At 40.8% G+C, this 17,784-nt stretch overlaps 1 protein-coding gene across 3 annotated transcripts in view; it reads right to left on the reverse strand.

Moving 5' to 3' along the window:
- The window catches only part of SLC22A15 (solute carrier family 22 member 15), an 87,071-nt gene that overhangs the window by 19,202 nt on the left and 50,085 nt on the right, over positions 1-17,784 (reverse strand). For 2 of the 3 annotated variants that reach the window (XM_064282376.1, XM_023547502.2), the window contains exons 7-10: positions 16,419-16,559; positions 13,697-13,782; positions 2,444-2,564; positions 899-971 (exon numbers count right to left, since the gene is read on the reverse strand). In XM_064282376.1, coding sequence (XP_064138446.1) covers positions 899-971; positions 2,444-2,564; positions 13,697-13,782; positions 16,419-16,559 — 421 coding nt within the window. Of the gene's footprint in view, positions 1-894; positions 972-2,443; positions 2,565-13,696; positions 13,783-16,418; positions 16,560-17,784 lie in introns of all 3 variants that reach the window. The other variant, XM_064282377.1, reaches the window with a different exon arrangement.

Here is a 17,784-nt window from a genome sequence, read left to right on the forward strand (position 1 = left end):
CTCACAGAATGAAATATGGAATTGAATAAGACTCCTTATCCTGCATAAGAAGGAGTCTTAAATATGAAACACGGAGGGGATATATGCAGAAAAAGGAAGCGCACTGCAACTCAAAGCATGAAAAGGGTGTAGTGGCCTTTCAGAGACATCCCCGTACTATGCAGCTGGGTGAGTTAGAGCTGCTACAGAGTAGGTTCACAGGCCCCACAACAAGAGGAAATAGACCTGGGGAAGAGGGTCTAGTCACCCTGTGGGTAAATCTTGGCTGAGAAGCAGTTACAGATCAGACAATGGACTAACATGCCAAGGAACCCCATGGGGTCTTCCACAGAATCTGAGAATTTGAAGACTGGAAGGTTTTTAGGTCCATTTCCCTTCCTTTTAACTATGACATTTAGAAAATGTCCAAAAACATTAATAGTCCTACCACCAAGTATATTACTCCTCTGTTCTTTTCCAAGTGGTGTGTGTTTGGGAAAGTATTTACCTTTTTTCTGCTGCATTTTTCATATTTAATACAGAGGTAACAACAATGCCTACCTCATATAGTTGTTACGAAGATTACATGAGATAATATATACAGTGCTTAGCACAGAGCCCAGCACACAGCAGATCAATAAATACTTGACGATTGACTAACTTGTGAATGGTGACAGGAAGGAGGAAGCTGCTACTAGCAGGCCCTCCAAGGTCTACAGGCTTGAGCAAAAATCAGACCCATCAGGGGTAAAACCATCCTTGGAAAGAGTCCATCTGCCACTGGATTCTTAGTCTAAAAGGCACAAGGTTCTCATTGGTGCTGTAATCTTATATGGCATCTGTTCATTACCTCTTTCTACTCAAAGCACAAACATTTCCAAAGCAGAGAATCAAGAAAAACTAGGAGGTACAAACCAACCAGTGAGGGGACGAAGGGAGCAAGAATCCCACCAACTCGGGAGAACATGGAACAAGTTCCAAGCCCTACATTCCTGGAAGGCAAGAGTAGGAAAAAAAAAAAAAAAAAATCAGTAAGTTCCAGGGGGGCAGTTTAAAAAATCTGAAGAGTAACATATATCCCAAAGCAGAAGTTCAGATCCTACACAGCAGTGCTGTCTAACAGAACTTTCTGTGATGATAGTAATGTTCTCTAATTGCACTGTCCAATATGGTAGCCACTAGAGACATGTGGCCACTGAGCACTTCAACTGTGGCAGTGACACTGAGGAACTGAATTTTTAACTTAATTTAAATTTAAACAGCCACGTGAGACTGGAAGCTACCTTACTGGGCACAATGTTGCAGATTTAAACATCTGAATATTTTTTGCCAAGCATTTTTGTGGCTTTTTGCCTCTTAGGTTTCCTATCAGTTACTATAGCCATAGAGAGCCAGGGCTTTATGATCTAAGTCTGTCCAGTTAATTAAACTCAACTAATTGACTATGAAAAGGTCAGGGATATAAAAAGGAGTTGACTGAGCATGTATTCTCAGGAAACCAAGAACATTACCTTTCTGGGGAGTGTGGGTTTGAAAGAGGTGGGACAGAGTGGGAAAGAACAGTATCAGTCATGGAGTGACCTTGTTATCCGAGCCTGATTATCAATAACGCCCGTACTATGTCCCAGTTTGGACGAAACTATCCCAGTATGGACAAAATGGTCACCCTCGTTTTATAGCCAGTAACCAAAAGAAAGGTTGCAGGAGCAAGTAGGAAATGACCAGCCAGTCACAGACAATCTGATTTCGGTACTGGGAAAAATGATTTTAAATTAACAGGCAGAAAGAACCACTAGGTTTCTTGCAGGGGTAAAAGAAAAACAAGGATTCATTCAGAAGGATCCTTAAAAAGACTGAACAGGCTGACTGAGGGAATAAGGGCCTGGCCCACAGAGGTGGTTTTATAAAGCTAGCAGAACCCTCACCCTTCAAATTTGGGTTTTTTTGTTTATTGTCAGACTTATTCTAAGAGGGAAAATTCAGGATGGAATATACTCTTTCTGACTAAGCATGTTCTACTCACTAAAAACCACATTTAACATCTGATATTTACATCTAACATTCACGTATTACCACATGGAATTATCTTTTTAATAATTTTGCATACTTGTTCGTTCATCCTCCCTGCTAAAGTGTAGGCTCTGCAAGAATAGGGACCTTGTCCCCCTGTCTGTCATGTGCCTGACAAAGGACAGGTGATCACATCAATGAAATTCACAGAAATGAAAGCATCAGAGCACTATCTGGGTGATGGGCTACATTTAGCATAGAGTTTTTATACTTTACACACGGACATTCAGACAAAGCTACGTTTTCCTCAGCCAAGCAGGCAAGAGCAGTCTACAGAGACAGCTGCGTGCTTACAACTGATGGCTGAGTTGCTGTGGACTAGGCTCCAGATGAAATGAGAACCATACCGTGTCTTGAGGGAAGCATCTACAACAAAATGCAGTGTGGCACATACCTGATAACTGTAGGGTAAAGCTCGGAGGTGTAGATATAAACAATGTTAAAGGCAGCACTGATGGTCAGCTTTCCCAGCAAGGACAAGGAACGGCTGTTGACCACTGCAAACACACCTGTGCCTGAGGAGGCAAGTGCACACCTGTGATGTCTTCGGCTGAGAAAAATTCTTTCAGAGGGCACATTAAGTGTTGACTGAGTGGGAGTCATTAATGCTGATCTCAAACAACAAAGAGATAGTGTTACTGAACACACATTCAGAAGGTTTAGTAATTCCACACACTCACACACATATTTTCTCATTGTTTTGGTTATACCCATGAAATCTTGCATGTGATTAAGCTTGCACTCGCTCCAGGATGAAAGACCATCCTGAAAACTTCTGTATTGTAGCAAAGTAAGAAACTCTGGTAGTGGTTAGGAGCTACGACTGCTAACTAAAAGGTCGGCAGTTCAAATCCACCAGGCGCTCCTTGGAAACCCTATGGGGCAGTTCTACTCTGTCCTATAAGGTCGTTTGGAGTTGGAAACGACTCCACAGCGAAGGGTTTGGTTTTTATTTTTGGTAGCAAAGTTAGCTTAATGATATCCTAAGTGTTATCTACTATGGGCTGATACATTCCTTTCTTCCCAATCTTGTTTACTAATCAATGTAAATTGGTGGCACATGAGCGGAAAAAGCCAGATTGCTGTAAGAGGCAAAGGCAGGTCTAGAAAACTCCTACCTTTAATTTGCACTCCTTAGAAGATAAGGAACAACAAAACCAAACCAAGCCTTTGCTGTAGGGCTAATTCCAACTCAGGCCAACCCCATGGATTACAGACTAGAACTGCTTTTTGGAAGCAGATTGCCAGGCCTTTTTTCTATGGCACCACTGGGTAGAATCATCAACCTTTTAGTTAAAAAATAAATCTGTTGCTCAAGAGTTGATTCCAACTTATAGCGACCCTATAGGGCAGAGTAAAACTGCCCCCATAGGGCTTCCAAGGAGCAGCGGGTGGATCTGAACTGCCCACTTTTCAGTTAGCAGCCAAGCTCTCTCTCTTTTATTTTGGTGTATAACTTTTTTTTTTTTTATTGTACTTTAGATGAAGGTTTACAAAACAAACTAGTTTCTCATTAAACAGTTAGTACACAAACTGTTTTATGACACTGGTTAATGACATGTCAATACTCTCTCTTCTCGGCCTTGGGTTCCCTATTACCAGCTTTCAGTCCCCTCCTGCCTTCCAGTTCTTGCCCCTGGGCTGCTGTTCCCCTTTAATCTCATTTTGTTTTATGGGCCTATCTAACCTTTTGCTGAAGGGTGAACCTCAGGAGTGACTTCATTCCTGAGCTAAAAGGGTGTCTGGGGGCCGTACCCTCGGGGTTTCTCCAGTCTCTGTCAGGCCAGTAAGCCTGGTCTTTTTCTGTGAGTTAGAATTTTGTTCTACATTTTTCTCCATGTGTCTGGGACCCTCTATTGTGATCCCTGTCAGAGCAGTCAGTGGTGGTAGCCAGGCACCGTCTAGCTGTACTGGACTGAGCCTGGTGAAGGCTGTGGTAGATCTGGTATGTTAGTCCTTTGGACTAATCTTTCCCTTGCATGTTTGTTTTCTTAATTCTTCTTTGCTCCCGAAGAGGTGAGACCTGTGGGGTATCTTGGATGGCTGCTGCTCACAGGCTTTTAAGACCCCAGATGCTACTCACCAAAGTAGAATGTAGAACATTTTCTTTATAAAGGATGTTATGCAGCTAAGCTCTTAACCACATAGTTGAGCCCAAACCATCTGTGCCACCTAGGGACCTTAGATAAGGAATGTTGTTGTTAGATGCCATTGAGTCAATTCTGAACAGCTCCACGGGGTTTTCAAGGCTGTGACCTTTCAGGAGCAGACTGCCAAGCCTATCTTCTGAGGTGCTTCTGGGTGGGTTGGAACCACCAAACCTTTCACTGCACCATCTGTACCACTCAGGGACACCTACACAAGGAATAATCCCTTTAAATTACCACCAGCAGATATAAGACATCAATGTTCTTTAAAGAATGCGACTCTAAGCATAGAAGTAGCTTCAATTTTTCTTCCTGACTTCTCACTTGCGTAACTAAGGGTAAGTAATATCTGAGTTTCTTCATGTAATATTTTTGCATAAAGTGCAAAAATTATGTTTTATGTCAGTTCATTTCCTTATCAAAAATACTATTGATTATTCTGTGGTTCTTTCCTTTATTAACATTATCCTCTCCATGACCCTACAATTTAATTATTGTCTTTCAAACATGTTTAACCTTCCCCTTTCAGTAACTTATTTGCCTCTACCTTCAACATAATTTTGTCCTCCCAAGGAAAAAAAAAATCCCAGTGACTCTGTTGTAACTTCCCCCTTGACTATTGAACATCTCCAGTGAGTGACCACCACTACATTTTGTCCTCCCAAGGAAAAAAAAATCCCAGTGACTCTGTTGTAACTTCCCCCTTGACTATTAAACATCTCCAGTGAGTGACCACCACTACATTTTGTCCTCCCAAGGAAAAAAAAAATCCCAGTGACTCTGTTGTAACTTCCCCCTTGACTATTGAACATCTCCAGTGAGTGACCACCACTACATTTCCTTAAATGCACCTGCCCCATAACTGCTACAATCAGCTTCTGGTATCGCTCTCTCCGGAAACCCCTGCTCTTGAAGGTTAACAGTGATGTCCTAATGATCAAGTGTAACTGCTCCTCATTCTCCTTGGCATTTCTGCCAGATAGAACAGTCCTGTCCTCTTCTTTGGGACTCCACTGTGCATATAAACCACTCTTCCCCTGAATAACTCAAATGAAACATCCTCTCCTTCCTCTGACCTCCGCTGCCCTTATTTTCCAATCCATTCACCTAACCTGCTTCAGACACTCCGTCATAGTTACTTTTCTATCTTATCTGCCCAAAATATATTTTGAGTTCCTTTGGCCTAGGGCTATTATCTTGTTTGCATTCCTCACAGCACATCTCACTGTACTATGCACATTGGTGTTGACTAAATATTTGGATGGGCTATGACAGAAACTGAAAACCCTGGTGGGGTAGTAGTTAAGAGTTCGGCTGCTAACCAAAAGGTCGGCAGTTCGAATCCACCAGGTGCTCCTTGAAACCCCATGGCACAGTTCTACTCTGTCCTTTAGTGTAGCTATGAGTCAGAATCGACTCCACAGCAACAGGTTTGGTTTTTGGTTATGAAATAAACTAATTTAGTGGAAAAAAAAAATCTGTGTTCATGCTCTCTCAACCTCTAATGAGGGAGGCACACAATACACCTCATTCCAAAAAACAAGTGCCATCTTCCCTGCTCAACTGTGAAATAAATCTTCATCTATTTTAAGGACGGTGTCCTGAACACAGCAGCTGAGGCACTGCCCAACCTGACCACCTGGGGCTGCTCTCTCCTCTTCTGCCAGCCTATTTGGAACAAGATGCTAGCTCTTCTAAATCCTGACCGTATTTTTAAGCCATAAGGCGCTTCTGGGAAGAAAAAAAAAAGAGAGAATCACACCCTTCTGAATTTACCCTGAGATATGCGTCCAGGCTTTTGAGATTTAATAAGTTCTTCACTTAAACCAAAAATGAGGGCAAATTAAATTCATCAATTATTTTCCAGAACACTGAGTGAGTCAGGAAATTGTACTGGGTGGCAATGAAGCAAACAGAAATGTATACATTTGCTTAACTGCAAATGGTCTCTGGTACTGTTTTCAACCCAAGATGGCATCCTTCAGAACAGCTGAAGTGTGGAGGCATTCTACAAAATCTTCAACAGTATGTTAGGGGGCTGCCATCCTGGGATTCCACTGGTGCTTCACAGAAAGACGATGATCTAAATTTCCACAACAAGATCCAAGGCTAGGAGGAGTCTCATGTGAGGCTCAGGACACAGCCAGCTGTGGCACATCTGGGGATCCTGCCTCCAGCCACACGCTCAGGAAGTGTTCACATCAGTCTAACACCTCACTGGATGCTTGAAACTTCTCTCCTATATTCCTGTCAACTAAGTCTTCAGTTGCCCATGTCAATTTTAGGCAGCTATTTATTTATTTATTCTTAAGCTCTTTGGGATTCCTGCCTCTGAAGCTGCTGGACTTGGTCAACCTGAGCTAATGGTGTGGAAGGCTTGGCAGCCACTGGATTCCTATTATGGTTCTTTAATGACAAATGAAATCAGGTATTATTGGTTATTACCAATGAGCGTTCAAAGTGACTGTTTAGTAAAAGAATGATTTAAAAGGAAAAATTATCTGGGAAAAAAAAGACTCAAAATAGTTGTATCTTTCAAAGTAATGAATTTAAGAGGTTGGTTGTAAGTCTATTCCAATGATGCAGCTATTGAAGAACATCATTTTTGGAATGAGTTTTCGGGAAGGTTTCTCGGGTAACTTTGTGGGCTCCTAGGCTAAGTTGGGGTGTTCCCTTCACTTTTATTTTCTCGAAGAGTTTGTATAGAGTTGGTACTATTTCTTCCTTAAATATTTAATAGAATCTACCAGTGACTCCATCTGGGCTAGGAGTTCTCCGTGGGAATGTTTATAACTACAAATTAAATTTCTTTACATATTGTTATTCAGGTTACCTATTTCTTAAGTAAGCTTTGGAAGTCTATATCTTTCGAGGAATTTGTCCATTTCACGTAAGTTGTCAAGTTTATTGGCATAAAAACGTTCATATTTTTATTAATGTCTATAGGTTCTATAGTATGTGCCCTCTTTCATTTCTGATATTAGTAATTTACGTAATTTTTTTTTCTTCCTGATTAGATCGGCTAGGGGCCTATTGATTTTATTGATCTAAAATAATCTGCTGGTGATTTTACTGATATTCTCTGTACTGTTTTCATTTCATTGACTTCTGATCTTATAGTTATTATTTCCTTCCTTCTGCTTGCTTTGTACATTTGTCCTTATTTTTCTACTTCCTTAAAGTCGAAGGTTAGATCATGAACTTGAACTTTTTTTCTAATGTAAGTTTTAATGATATACATTTCCCTCTAAGTACTTTTGCTGCAGCTTACAAACTTCGATGTTACACTTTAATTCTCATTCAATTAAAAATATTTTCTATTTCCTTTGTGACTTCTTTGGCCCACTGGTTTTTAGAAGGATGTTGTTTAATAATCAAATACTTCAGCATTTTCCAGATACCTGTTATTGATTTCTAGCTTAATTCTGTTTTCGTCAAAGAACATATATGATTTCAATCCTTGTGAATTTATTGAAAATTATTTTATGGCCTATGATATCACCTATCTTGGTAAATATTCTATGTGCACTTCAAAAAGAATGTATATCCTGCTCTTGTTGGCTTGAGTGCTCCACAAATGTCCGTTATATCATGCTGGTTCTTCAAGACTTCATATCCTTAGTTATTTTCTGTCTGCTTTTTCTATCATCAAGAGAGATGTACTGAAACATCCAACTATAATTTTAGATTTGTCTATTTCTTCCTTCAGTTCTACCCGTTTCTGCTTCATGTAATTTGACGTTCTGTACTAGATGCATACACATTTAAGACTGTTATATCCTCTTGATGAATGGATCCATTTCTTATTATGTTTATAATTTTCCTTAAATTTGGAAAATACCTGGCTATTATTTTTGCAAATGTATTTTCTTTACCCACACCTTCTGACACTCCAATTACACATATGTTAGGTCACTTGATATTGTCCCACAACTCACTCATGCTTTGTTAATTCTTTATTCAATCTTTTTTCTCTCTGTTTCATTTTGGATAATTTTGGTATGTCTTCAAATTCATAGATCTTTTCTTCTGCAGTGTCTAATCTGCTGTTAATGTCATATATTTTCCCCCATATACTGAATGTTTCATCTCTACATGTCACGTTTGTGTCTTTTGTATTAGCTTCCATTTCTCTACTCATTATGATCTTGCTTTCCTCTACTTTCTCGGCCATATAAAATCATTTAAGATTAGGTGTTTTAACATTCTTGTCTACTAATTCTATCACTTATGGTGTCTCTGGTTTTGTTTCTATTGATATTTCTCTTGGTTGTGGGTCCTATTTTCCTGCTTTGTAATTTTTGAGTGAATGCTATATTGTGAATGTTACACTATTATATTCTGAATTTTACTGTATTCTTTTAAATATTATCGGTCTTTGTTTCAGGATGCAGTTAAGTTACTTGGAATCATTTCAGTCTCTTGAGGTTTCTTTTTCCATAATTTTTTTGAGGGGGTAAATTCAGAACAGTCTTTACTCTAGGGCTAATGTGACCAGAAGTTCTCTACTCAAAGCACAGAATCTGGCCAATGAGAATATTAAGTATTTATGGCCCTGTGTTCCAATAATTATTCTGCCTGCTCCTTTCCCTAGCTTCAGTAGTTTCCTTAGCTGCATGCACAGATCAGAAAGTAGCCAAAGACCTGGAGTTCCCTTCTGCAGATCCCTGGAGCTCTTCCTGGGTGCAGCTTACTCATCTCCAGTATTTTACCCAGCAATTTCTAGCCACCTTGGCCTCCCAAGCTTCCAATTCTATCTTCTCAATTCAGCAAGAATACCAGGCTTTGCCAGGCTCCCCCTCTCTGTACTGTGGCCTGAAAACTCTGAGCTGGGGTTCTTCTAGGGCTCACTTTGTTTCTCTCAGGACGATTGTTTTGTATAGACTGTTGTCCGATGTCTGAAAACAACACTGTTTATATTTGTCTGGTTTTGAACTTGTTTAAAGCAAGAGGACAGCTGGTCCCCATTACTATCATGGCCATAAATGAAAGTCTTCATAGTATTTTGTTGTCAATTCTCATATGGGGTCTATCTTAGTCATCTAGTGCTGCTATAACAGAAATATGACAAGTGGATAGCTTTAACAAAGAGAAATTTATTTTCTCACAGTGTAGGAGGCTGGAAGCCCGAATTCAGGGTGCCAGATCCAGGGGAAGGCTTTCTCTCTCTGTCAGCTCTGGGGGAAGCTCCTTGTCATCAATCTTCCCTGGTCGAGGAGCTTCTCAGCATAGGAACCCTGGGTACAAAGGACACACTACTCTCCTGGCTCTTGTTTCTTGGTGACATGAGGTCCCCCTGTCTCTCTGCTCACTCCTCTCTTTAATATCTCAAGGGAGACTGAGTTAAGACACAGCCTAGTCTTGTAAATTGAGTCCTGGCTCACTAACATAACTGCCACTAATCCTACCTCATTAACATCATAGAGATAGGATTTACAACACATAGGAAAACCACATCAGATGACAAAATGGTAGAAATCACACAATATTTGGAATCGCATACTAGCCAAGTTGACACATTTTTTTTTTTTTTGGGGGGGGACATAATTCAATCCATAACAGTATCTTCTTTTATCGTTATATTTAAATCACTCATTTCCCTCAGTAGACTGTAAGCTCTTTAAGGCCAGGAACTGGGTCTGGTTTATGAATAGTATTTCATATACAGCAGGCAGTAGAGAAGTCAAATGGATAAAGAATGGGCTAGTCAAGGTTGAGAAAAGAAATGAGGTATAAAGGTTCCAGTAAGACACTTCCTTCAACTATGAAACTTCCTTATGTAGTCATGTGCCCTGACTTCCTAGTATTCAGGTTCTGGCAGGACCACAACTCTTGTCAACAAGAACCCAGAGGCAGTCTGACAATCCAGATTCTTGGACCCTGGCCAATTCCCATCACACCTGCCCACTGAAAAATAAAAACCGGGCCTCATCAGGCAGCATGGATCTCCTAAGACTACAGCTTCACCATCTGCAATGAATACTTTGGTTCTAAGGGGCCCTGGTAGCACAAACGGTTAAGCACTCAGCTGCTAACCAAAAGGTTGGTGGTTTGAGCCCACCCAGCGGCTCTGTGGGAAAAAGAACTGGTGATATGCTTCCGTGAAGATTACAGCCAAGAAAACCCTATGGAGCATGCTTCTACTCTGTCACATGGGGTTTCTGTGAGCTAAAGTCAACTCAGTGGCACCCAAGAACAACAACACTTTTGTTCTAAAACTGTGGGACAGAAAAACTGCATTCCCAAAAAGGCACTGACTTTACAGTCAGAAAGAATGAAATCTGAATTCCAGGTATGCTACTTACTTGCTGTGTAAACTTAAAATGGGGATAATATCTAGTACTTTTTGCATATGAAGAGAATCTAGCATACAGTCAACATTTAATGGATGGTCACCAGTATTGTAAGCTTAATTATGATCCCCGAAGCAAGGACAGGCATCAGATGAAATTTATGATGACCAACCTGTGGAATAAATTACAGGCAGTCCCCAACTTATGACAGAGTTCCGTTCTGACAGCTCTTTTGCAAGTTGGTTCTGACATTAGTTGACTACCTCATTTTTTTTTTTTTTAGTTTTCATTATTATTGCCTTTTATTATCAGTACCTTTACAAATCTGATCTTTTATTTTTCTTTCAGGGTTGGCACGAGAATGGTAACATCTCTGTTATCATTAAACTGTTGTTCAATATATGTGCTGCAACAATGTATTAGTACATATTACTAACAATAAGAAGTACAAAAAAAGGAATATGGACAATTGTAAATGGGGTTCATCATTACTCAAATACATCGTAAGTTGGGGACTACCTGTAATAGCCGCCTGGTAACATTTTCCCTGGAGGAGAATACTTATTTGGAAGCCACCCAGCATGCAAATATGTACTGGGCAGGGCGCCTCTGCTGAATAATTACGAACCACAGGCTGAAGAATGGCAAGCGATCTATTTTCTAGCTCACTGGCTGTCTTTCCTAGAGGTATACTGTCATAGTTAAAGATACAGACAACTACAATCATATATAGATACTACAAATAGTTGGTGAATGGAGGGGCGCATGAATTGGCATAAAGGAGAGAATGAATCCTTGTTTAGTGGGAAAAGTGAGGGCAAATGAGCACAAAAAGCAGTGTGAAAATGAGTGGTCTCCAATGAACGCGAGATGCTAGTAAAACTTTTCAAACGTCTAGGTATTTCTCTTAACATGTATTTAGCAGTACTCTGACAACATGGGAAACCCTGGTGGCATAGTGGTTAAGTGCTACGGCTGCTAACCAAGAGGTCGGCAGTTTGAATCTGCCAGGTGTTCCTTGGAAACTCTATGGAGCAGTTCTACTCTGTCCGATAGGGTCGCCATGAGTTGGAAGCAACTCGACAGCAGTGGGTTTTAGTTTCTGACAACATGCAGTTTAGAGCTCAGAACTTTGAAAGCAAAAAAAAAAAAAAAAAAACTCAAGAGATTTAAAATATAGCCATTGAAATAGAGTAAATTTTAGAGATTCAAAAAAAAAAATCAAATTACACATATTTTAAAGGTCAAAGAAGATAAGGTTCAAGACTGGTTACAAGATGCTCCCACAAGTACAGAACCTGACCAACCAAACCTATTGCCACTGAGTCGATTCTGACTCATGGCGACCCTACAGGACAGAGAAGAACTACCCCATAGGGTGTCCAAGGAGTGGCTGGCGGATCTGAACTGCTGACCTTTTGATTAGCAGCCAAGGTCTTAATCACTGCATCACCAGGGCTCTGCAAGTACAGAGAGAATTACGCAAAACGGGGGCGGGGGGTGACCATCTGTTTTTTATCTCTATTAATGAATAAAATGAAAGGAAATGGATGCAACTGTAGTAGGAGAGGACCACAGTAATGGTTATTAAAAATAGAAATAATTTACTAAGGGTCATTATGGAACGTCTTCCCCTGGAAATCTTTAAAAATAGACTAGATGTCTATTCCAATAGTGAAAAACCAAATCCATTGCCATCAAGTCAATTCCAAATCATAGCGACCCTACAGGACAGAGCAGAGCTGCCCCATAGGGTTTCCAAGGAGTGGCTGGTGGATTTGAACTGCCGACCTTATGGTTAGCAGCTGAGCTCTTAACTGCTGTCTAAGAGACCATCATATTCCTCAGGCACATTCGTGGAGTGTGCAAAGTACTCGGTTATGCTGTTTCTCACCCAGTGTCCACCCAGGAGGAGCACCATCATAAAAGGGTTCACACTGTTCTCTTAAAACCGACTGGAAGGGAGGGGGGAGGTGACTGGTCTAGATGAGAGACCACAAATCTGCACTCACTTTCGGTTTTTACTTTGCTCTTTATAGTAAGAAATGATTTCAGGAAACAATCATGTGCAGTCTTAGAGGTGAGTTGGCTGGCACGTGCAAACGCGCAGAAGGGAGGAAAGACATAAACTGGCCTGGTTTACAGAGCCCTGCTGGTGCAATGGTTGAATTGGCTGCTAACCAAAAGGTCAGCAGTTCGGATCCACCAGCCGCTCCATGGAAACCCTCCAGGGCAGTTCTACTTTGTCCTATAGGTTCACTATGAGTCAGGATCAACTCAAAGGCATTGAGTTTTTTTTTTTTTTTAATGGAGATATGATAAGTTACAGGTGTGTTCACAGTAACACTGAAAAGTTTTTCTACACAAAGTGGTAAACAGAACCACGGATTGTTAGGTGTGGGAAACACCTGAATTCCTAAGAGGCCCATGAAGTACAAAATCTGCTGAACATAAAGCCACAGTGATTCGAAGCCTCTTATTGTCTTGCCCCAGACAAGAACTGGGCACTGAGCTCTTCCGGGCCATGACATGCCTCAGGTGTGCTGGCACAGAAACGAGGCTGAGAACCGGCAGCATCTACGCAGTTTCCACAGAGGAGCAGCAATCAGCTTAGACAAAGGTGCCAAAGGGACCTTTTCTGAAGCTGCATTTGCATAGCAAAGCTATAAATAAGTAAAAACAGCAAGCTTTTCTGAAGATGTTGTAGTCACACTTTATATAAGACTGAGAGAATACTGATTGTCACCAACAGTAAATATTCTTATTGTTGTTGATATTGGGGTGGTTTGGGGGTACTGAAGGAGATGCTGAGGGGTGCCAAGGCCACCATTTAGAACCAGTGATCTCTGATCCTGCAATTGGCTGGGAGGTATGATCTGAAGTCCTGGACAGAGCTGCATTCTGTGCAGAACTAACTGGTCCACATCATCAGCAATTAACAAGTCTACCCTCACTATACTGCATCCCAGCCACCCCAGATGGTAGCTTAATAGCCTGCAAGAATGAATAGTGCACCTCTAAGCACATTATTCACCCAGAGAATAGTTCAGGCAATGGAAAGAATCTGGCTCATTATACGCTGCACAATTGCTAAATAATATGCAATCATAGAAATGAAGCAGGGCATATGGTGATCTCTCTACTATATTGAGATTCATTGTGATAAAACTGCTGTTCAAAACTCTTGTAGAAATGTGAAAGGCATACCTTTCTTTTCTGGAAGGAACATTACAATGAGACAGGCCAGTCCTCCTAGGCACAGAAACGCCGCTAATGTCCGCTTCCGACCAAACCTGAGTAATCCAAAGAAATGACACATTTCTATTAGGAATCACATAAATTCATCTGCTTCCGTCTAAGTTGCCTTTTTAAATGTTCTTAGTCTCATTATATATCTTTTTTAAAAGAGTGGTTGACAAATGTGACTGACCAGGAGACTGACAAGGATATAAAATAACCATCCTAAGACAAAGGAAAACTGGCGTGATGGCAGGATAAAACGATGCGTGAGGGTAAGAATATCAAGAAATACTATCTATTTCCTTGAGTGTTTACTACATTTCAGGCTGTTTCAAATGCTTTCCATCTATTATCCTATTTAATCTACTAACAAACCTGTAAGGCACATACTGTTATATTCTTTATTTTCTAGAAAATGAAACTGAAGTATGGATTCTTCTAGTTCATTACATTTTCTGGTTGCCTGAAGCTTAAACAGCTACATTTCAAACACTATTAAAACAAGCCTCTCTCTCTTAAAAGTACAAGCAGAAAAAACTTTCCTGTTAATAGGTCAGAACTAAGTGGAATTTATTGTACACTTTACTAAGAGAAGTAATTTTCAAATAAGTGCTTTAGCTTTGAAGAAAGACATTAACATTTAATAAGCCACCCTTAACGGAAGGCCTGTTAGAAACTTCAATACTTTAATTTTTATAACAATTTTGCCGGATAGATTTTAAAATCCCTAGCTTATGGATGAGTACCCTTGAGACTTACCTGTATTTTCACGCAAATAACTAGAGACTTCTGTGTTTGTGTGTCAGCATGCCTTCCACCCTGCGAGTTATTTTTGTAAGCATGCTAACTTTTTTTTACAGCAACGTGTGGAAGAGGGTTGGCAAGGCAGCACTTGTGAGGGTGCCTCTGCGGTGGGGGGGTAGGGAGTGGCCGGCATATACAGGGCAAGTGTTATTTGTGTAAAAATAAGGTAGTCAGACTCATACAGGGGTAAGACCAGATATGAATTCAGGTCTCCCTGACTCCAAAGCCAGAGTTCCTTCTCACTGTTTTAAGTTTTAATCCCAACTCTGGTGGTGTCTTAGTTATCTAGTACTGCTATAACAGAAATACCACAGTGGATGGCTTTAACAAAGAGAAATTTATTCTCTCACAGTTTAGAGGCTAAAAGTACAAATTCAGGGTGTCAGCTCCAGGGAAAGCCTTTCTCTCTCTGTTAGCTCTGGAGGATGGTCCTTGTCATCAGTTATTCCCTGGTCAAGGAGCTTCTCAGTGCAGGGACCTCGGGCCCAAAGACATTTTATTCTCCGGGCTCTTGTTTCTTGGTGTAGAGGTTTCCCTCTTTCTCTGCCCACTTCTCTTTTATATCTCAAAAGAGACTGACTGAAAACAGAACCTAATCTTGTATATTGGGTCCTGTCTCATTAACATAACTGCCACTAATCCCATCGCATTAACATCATAGAGGTAGGATTTACAACACACAGGAAAACCACATCAGATGATAAAATGGTGAACAATCACACAATAATGGGAATCCTGGCCTAGCCAAGTTGACACACAAATTTTTGGGGAACACAATTCAATCCATAACAGGAAGTAACTGCTAGGAGACACTGAAGGTCTTGAGTCTCCTTTTCCACGTCATTTTGCTTAATTTGACAGTCACGATCAAATGTCTCTCAAATGTCAGGTACCATGCTAGGCAGGCACTAGTGATGCAAAGATATATTAAGATACCCACATTCACAGCGTCTTCATAACACTTGAAGTGACTGTCAGAAGCATGCACAGGAACTATAGCATTGGAAAGGAAGGGCATTTGGTACAAATTGGGATGTTGGGAGAAGATTTCTTAACATGAAGTCTGAGCCAGCTCTTGGGACATGACGAGAAAAGTTGCAGTCACTAACAGAGGGGTCAGCAGAGGCAACTGGGAATTCTCCCTGGTAGAAATGCCTTCAATTTAACAGAATCCAAACCAGCTCTTCAAAATGCTCTAAACTAAATATCCATGACAACAGCACCAAGTACCAATGCTAAACAAAGCTTGTCTTGGGTTAAAATGATGATTTCTGGAGAATGAGAAATGGTACAGTCCAATTGATTGCTAGCTCACATAGGCTGGGATTTTTAGCTGCCCTGGGAAGCTATCTGAGAAAAGTGAGGAAAGGGGCTCTGTAAAATAACTTTTTAAAAGTATTTTAAAACCATGCCCACTGACATCGAGTAGCAAAAGCAGGATATGTTCCTTCCCTTGACAAAATAAACTAGATCTTGGGAGGTAAGAAAAGTCTAAGTCCTCAGTCTTTTGTCTTCCTGTAAGAACTTCTAAATAATATTAACCAGGTTGATGGATTTCTAGCTGCATATAACTACTAATTCTATTACGACTAACAAATTACTTAAAAACCATTAAATGGTAATCTCTGCCAATACTTGATTAAATATATACACATATATATATATATATATAAAGTAATAAACATGAAACCCAAGAAATACTGAACTAAAAACTGAATTCCAACCGCAATTGGCCTTAAAGCAACTCTAATCAGCACGGAGCAACTAGCAGATACTCCATGCGGACACAGACAATAATATTTAGGTATGCATGTACTTAACAGTGAGCGGGTAAAAGAGACAGACAGAATTCTGTATGGTGCACTGTACAGTCATCTATACTTACCATTTTTGGTTAATCAAGTAGATGCAGATAGGGTAAGACGGAATCTCTATGAGGCCAGACAGGGCCAGGTTGGCATAAATATTTCCACCTAGATCACCTGCACTCAGAGTTAGGCCATAATACACCAAGCTGCACACAAACCTGTAATGAAAAGTCAAAGAACAAGAAGGACAACTGAAAAAACACATAAGAATTTGCCAGAGAAGATAGAAATACTGGTTTGATATAAGGTGATCTGTCTCAAGCAATAAGCTTGACTCTTCTACTAACCTTTTTATCTCAGTCTAAATTCCTACACTAGCGAAAAACAAAAAAATAAAAGGAGGCCTTGGAAATGCTTTGTGCAACGTCTATATGCAACATAAAGCAAATGGCGGACCAGCCCCTGAAAGAGCAAGGCCATTGTTTGAATGAGCTTTAGTAAAGCATTTCTGCATTTAATAGAAGACAATGACTCGCTTCTTAGTTTATTTAGCAATTTATGGAGCACCTGCCTTAGACAGTTGCTGTGATATTATCAGAACGATTCTAGAACAAAGCTCCCAAAGCAAGGCCAACAGAGGGTAGTGTTGAGAAGTACGCTGAGAGGGGACTGGGCCATCAGAGGGTCACCTGTAGGCCAGGAACAGCTGGCACTCCAACCCACTGACGATCCAGTCACTTGCAGGTCACATTCCCAACCCCATCCAGCCTTCAGCAGGTGCATGTGCTGTAGACATCCAGAACAGGAAACAAAAGACTAGGCTCATGGCAGAGGCAGGATCCCACAGGCTCAAGCCAAAGTGGCTTCCCTGAGAGGTAATGTCTAGGAGGTACAGAGGAGACCTGTAGGGGCCGAACGGGGAGAAGCCCACTGAAAAAGCCGTTCATTTGCTTAAGCATATCTTTCATAAAGCAAACACTCAGGGAGCAGCTCCTGTGAGGCCAGCTTCGGGACAGGCACTGGCCCTGGCGCTGGAGAAGGCAGGCACTGAACCTCTCCTGGAGTCTGGGAACTAAGCGGCTGTGGAGCTAAGTCAACGAGCCAACCTAGAGCTCCAAGTTGGGGCTTCCTCAGAGTGAAGAGAGCGATAGGAACGTCTGTGCCTAAACGGCATTATTAGAAACAAAACCCTGAAGCTCGGCATTACTAGTATATGAATACATTTTGGAAAACATAAACTCCCATACAGAGTAAACACCTGGACTTTATACGTTCACCAGTTTTTATGCTTTTGTAAATTCAGTTTGACAAGTTGTATATAAAGGGGAGGTTCTCAATTGCTTCCTTGTAGTTTTTTTCTTTGAAAAAGTCCAGAGTTGTAGCTATGATGGGATCAAACCAGAAAGGGAAACTTTTATTTCCATCTCTGACAAAATGGTAAAG

The sequence above is a fragment of the Loxodonta africana genome, chromosome 3, assembly GCF_030014295.1.
Source record: "Loxodonta africana isolate mLoxAfr1 chromosome 3, mLoxAfr1.hap2, whole genome shotgun sequence".
Taxonomy (NCBI): Eukaryota; Metazoa; Chordata; class Mammalia; order Proboscidea; family Elephantidae; genus Loxodonta; species Loxodonta africana.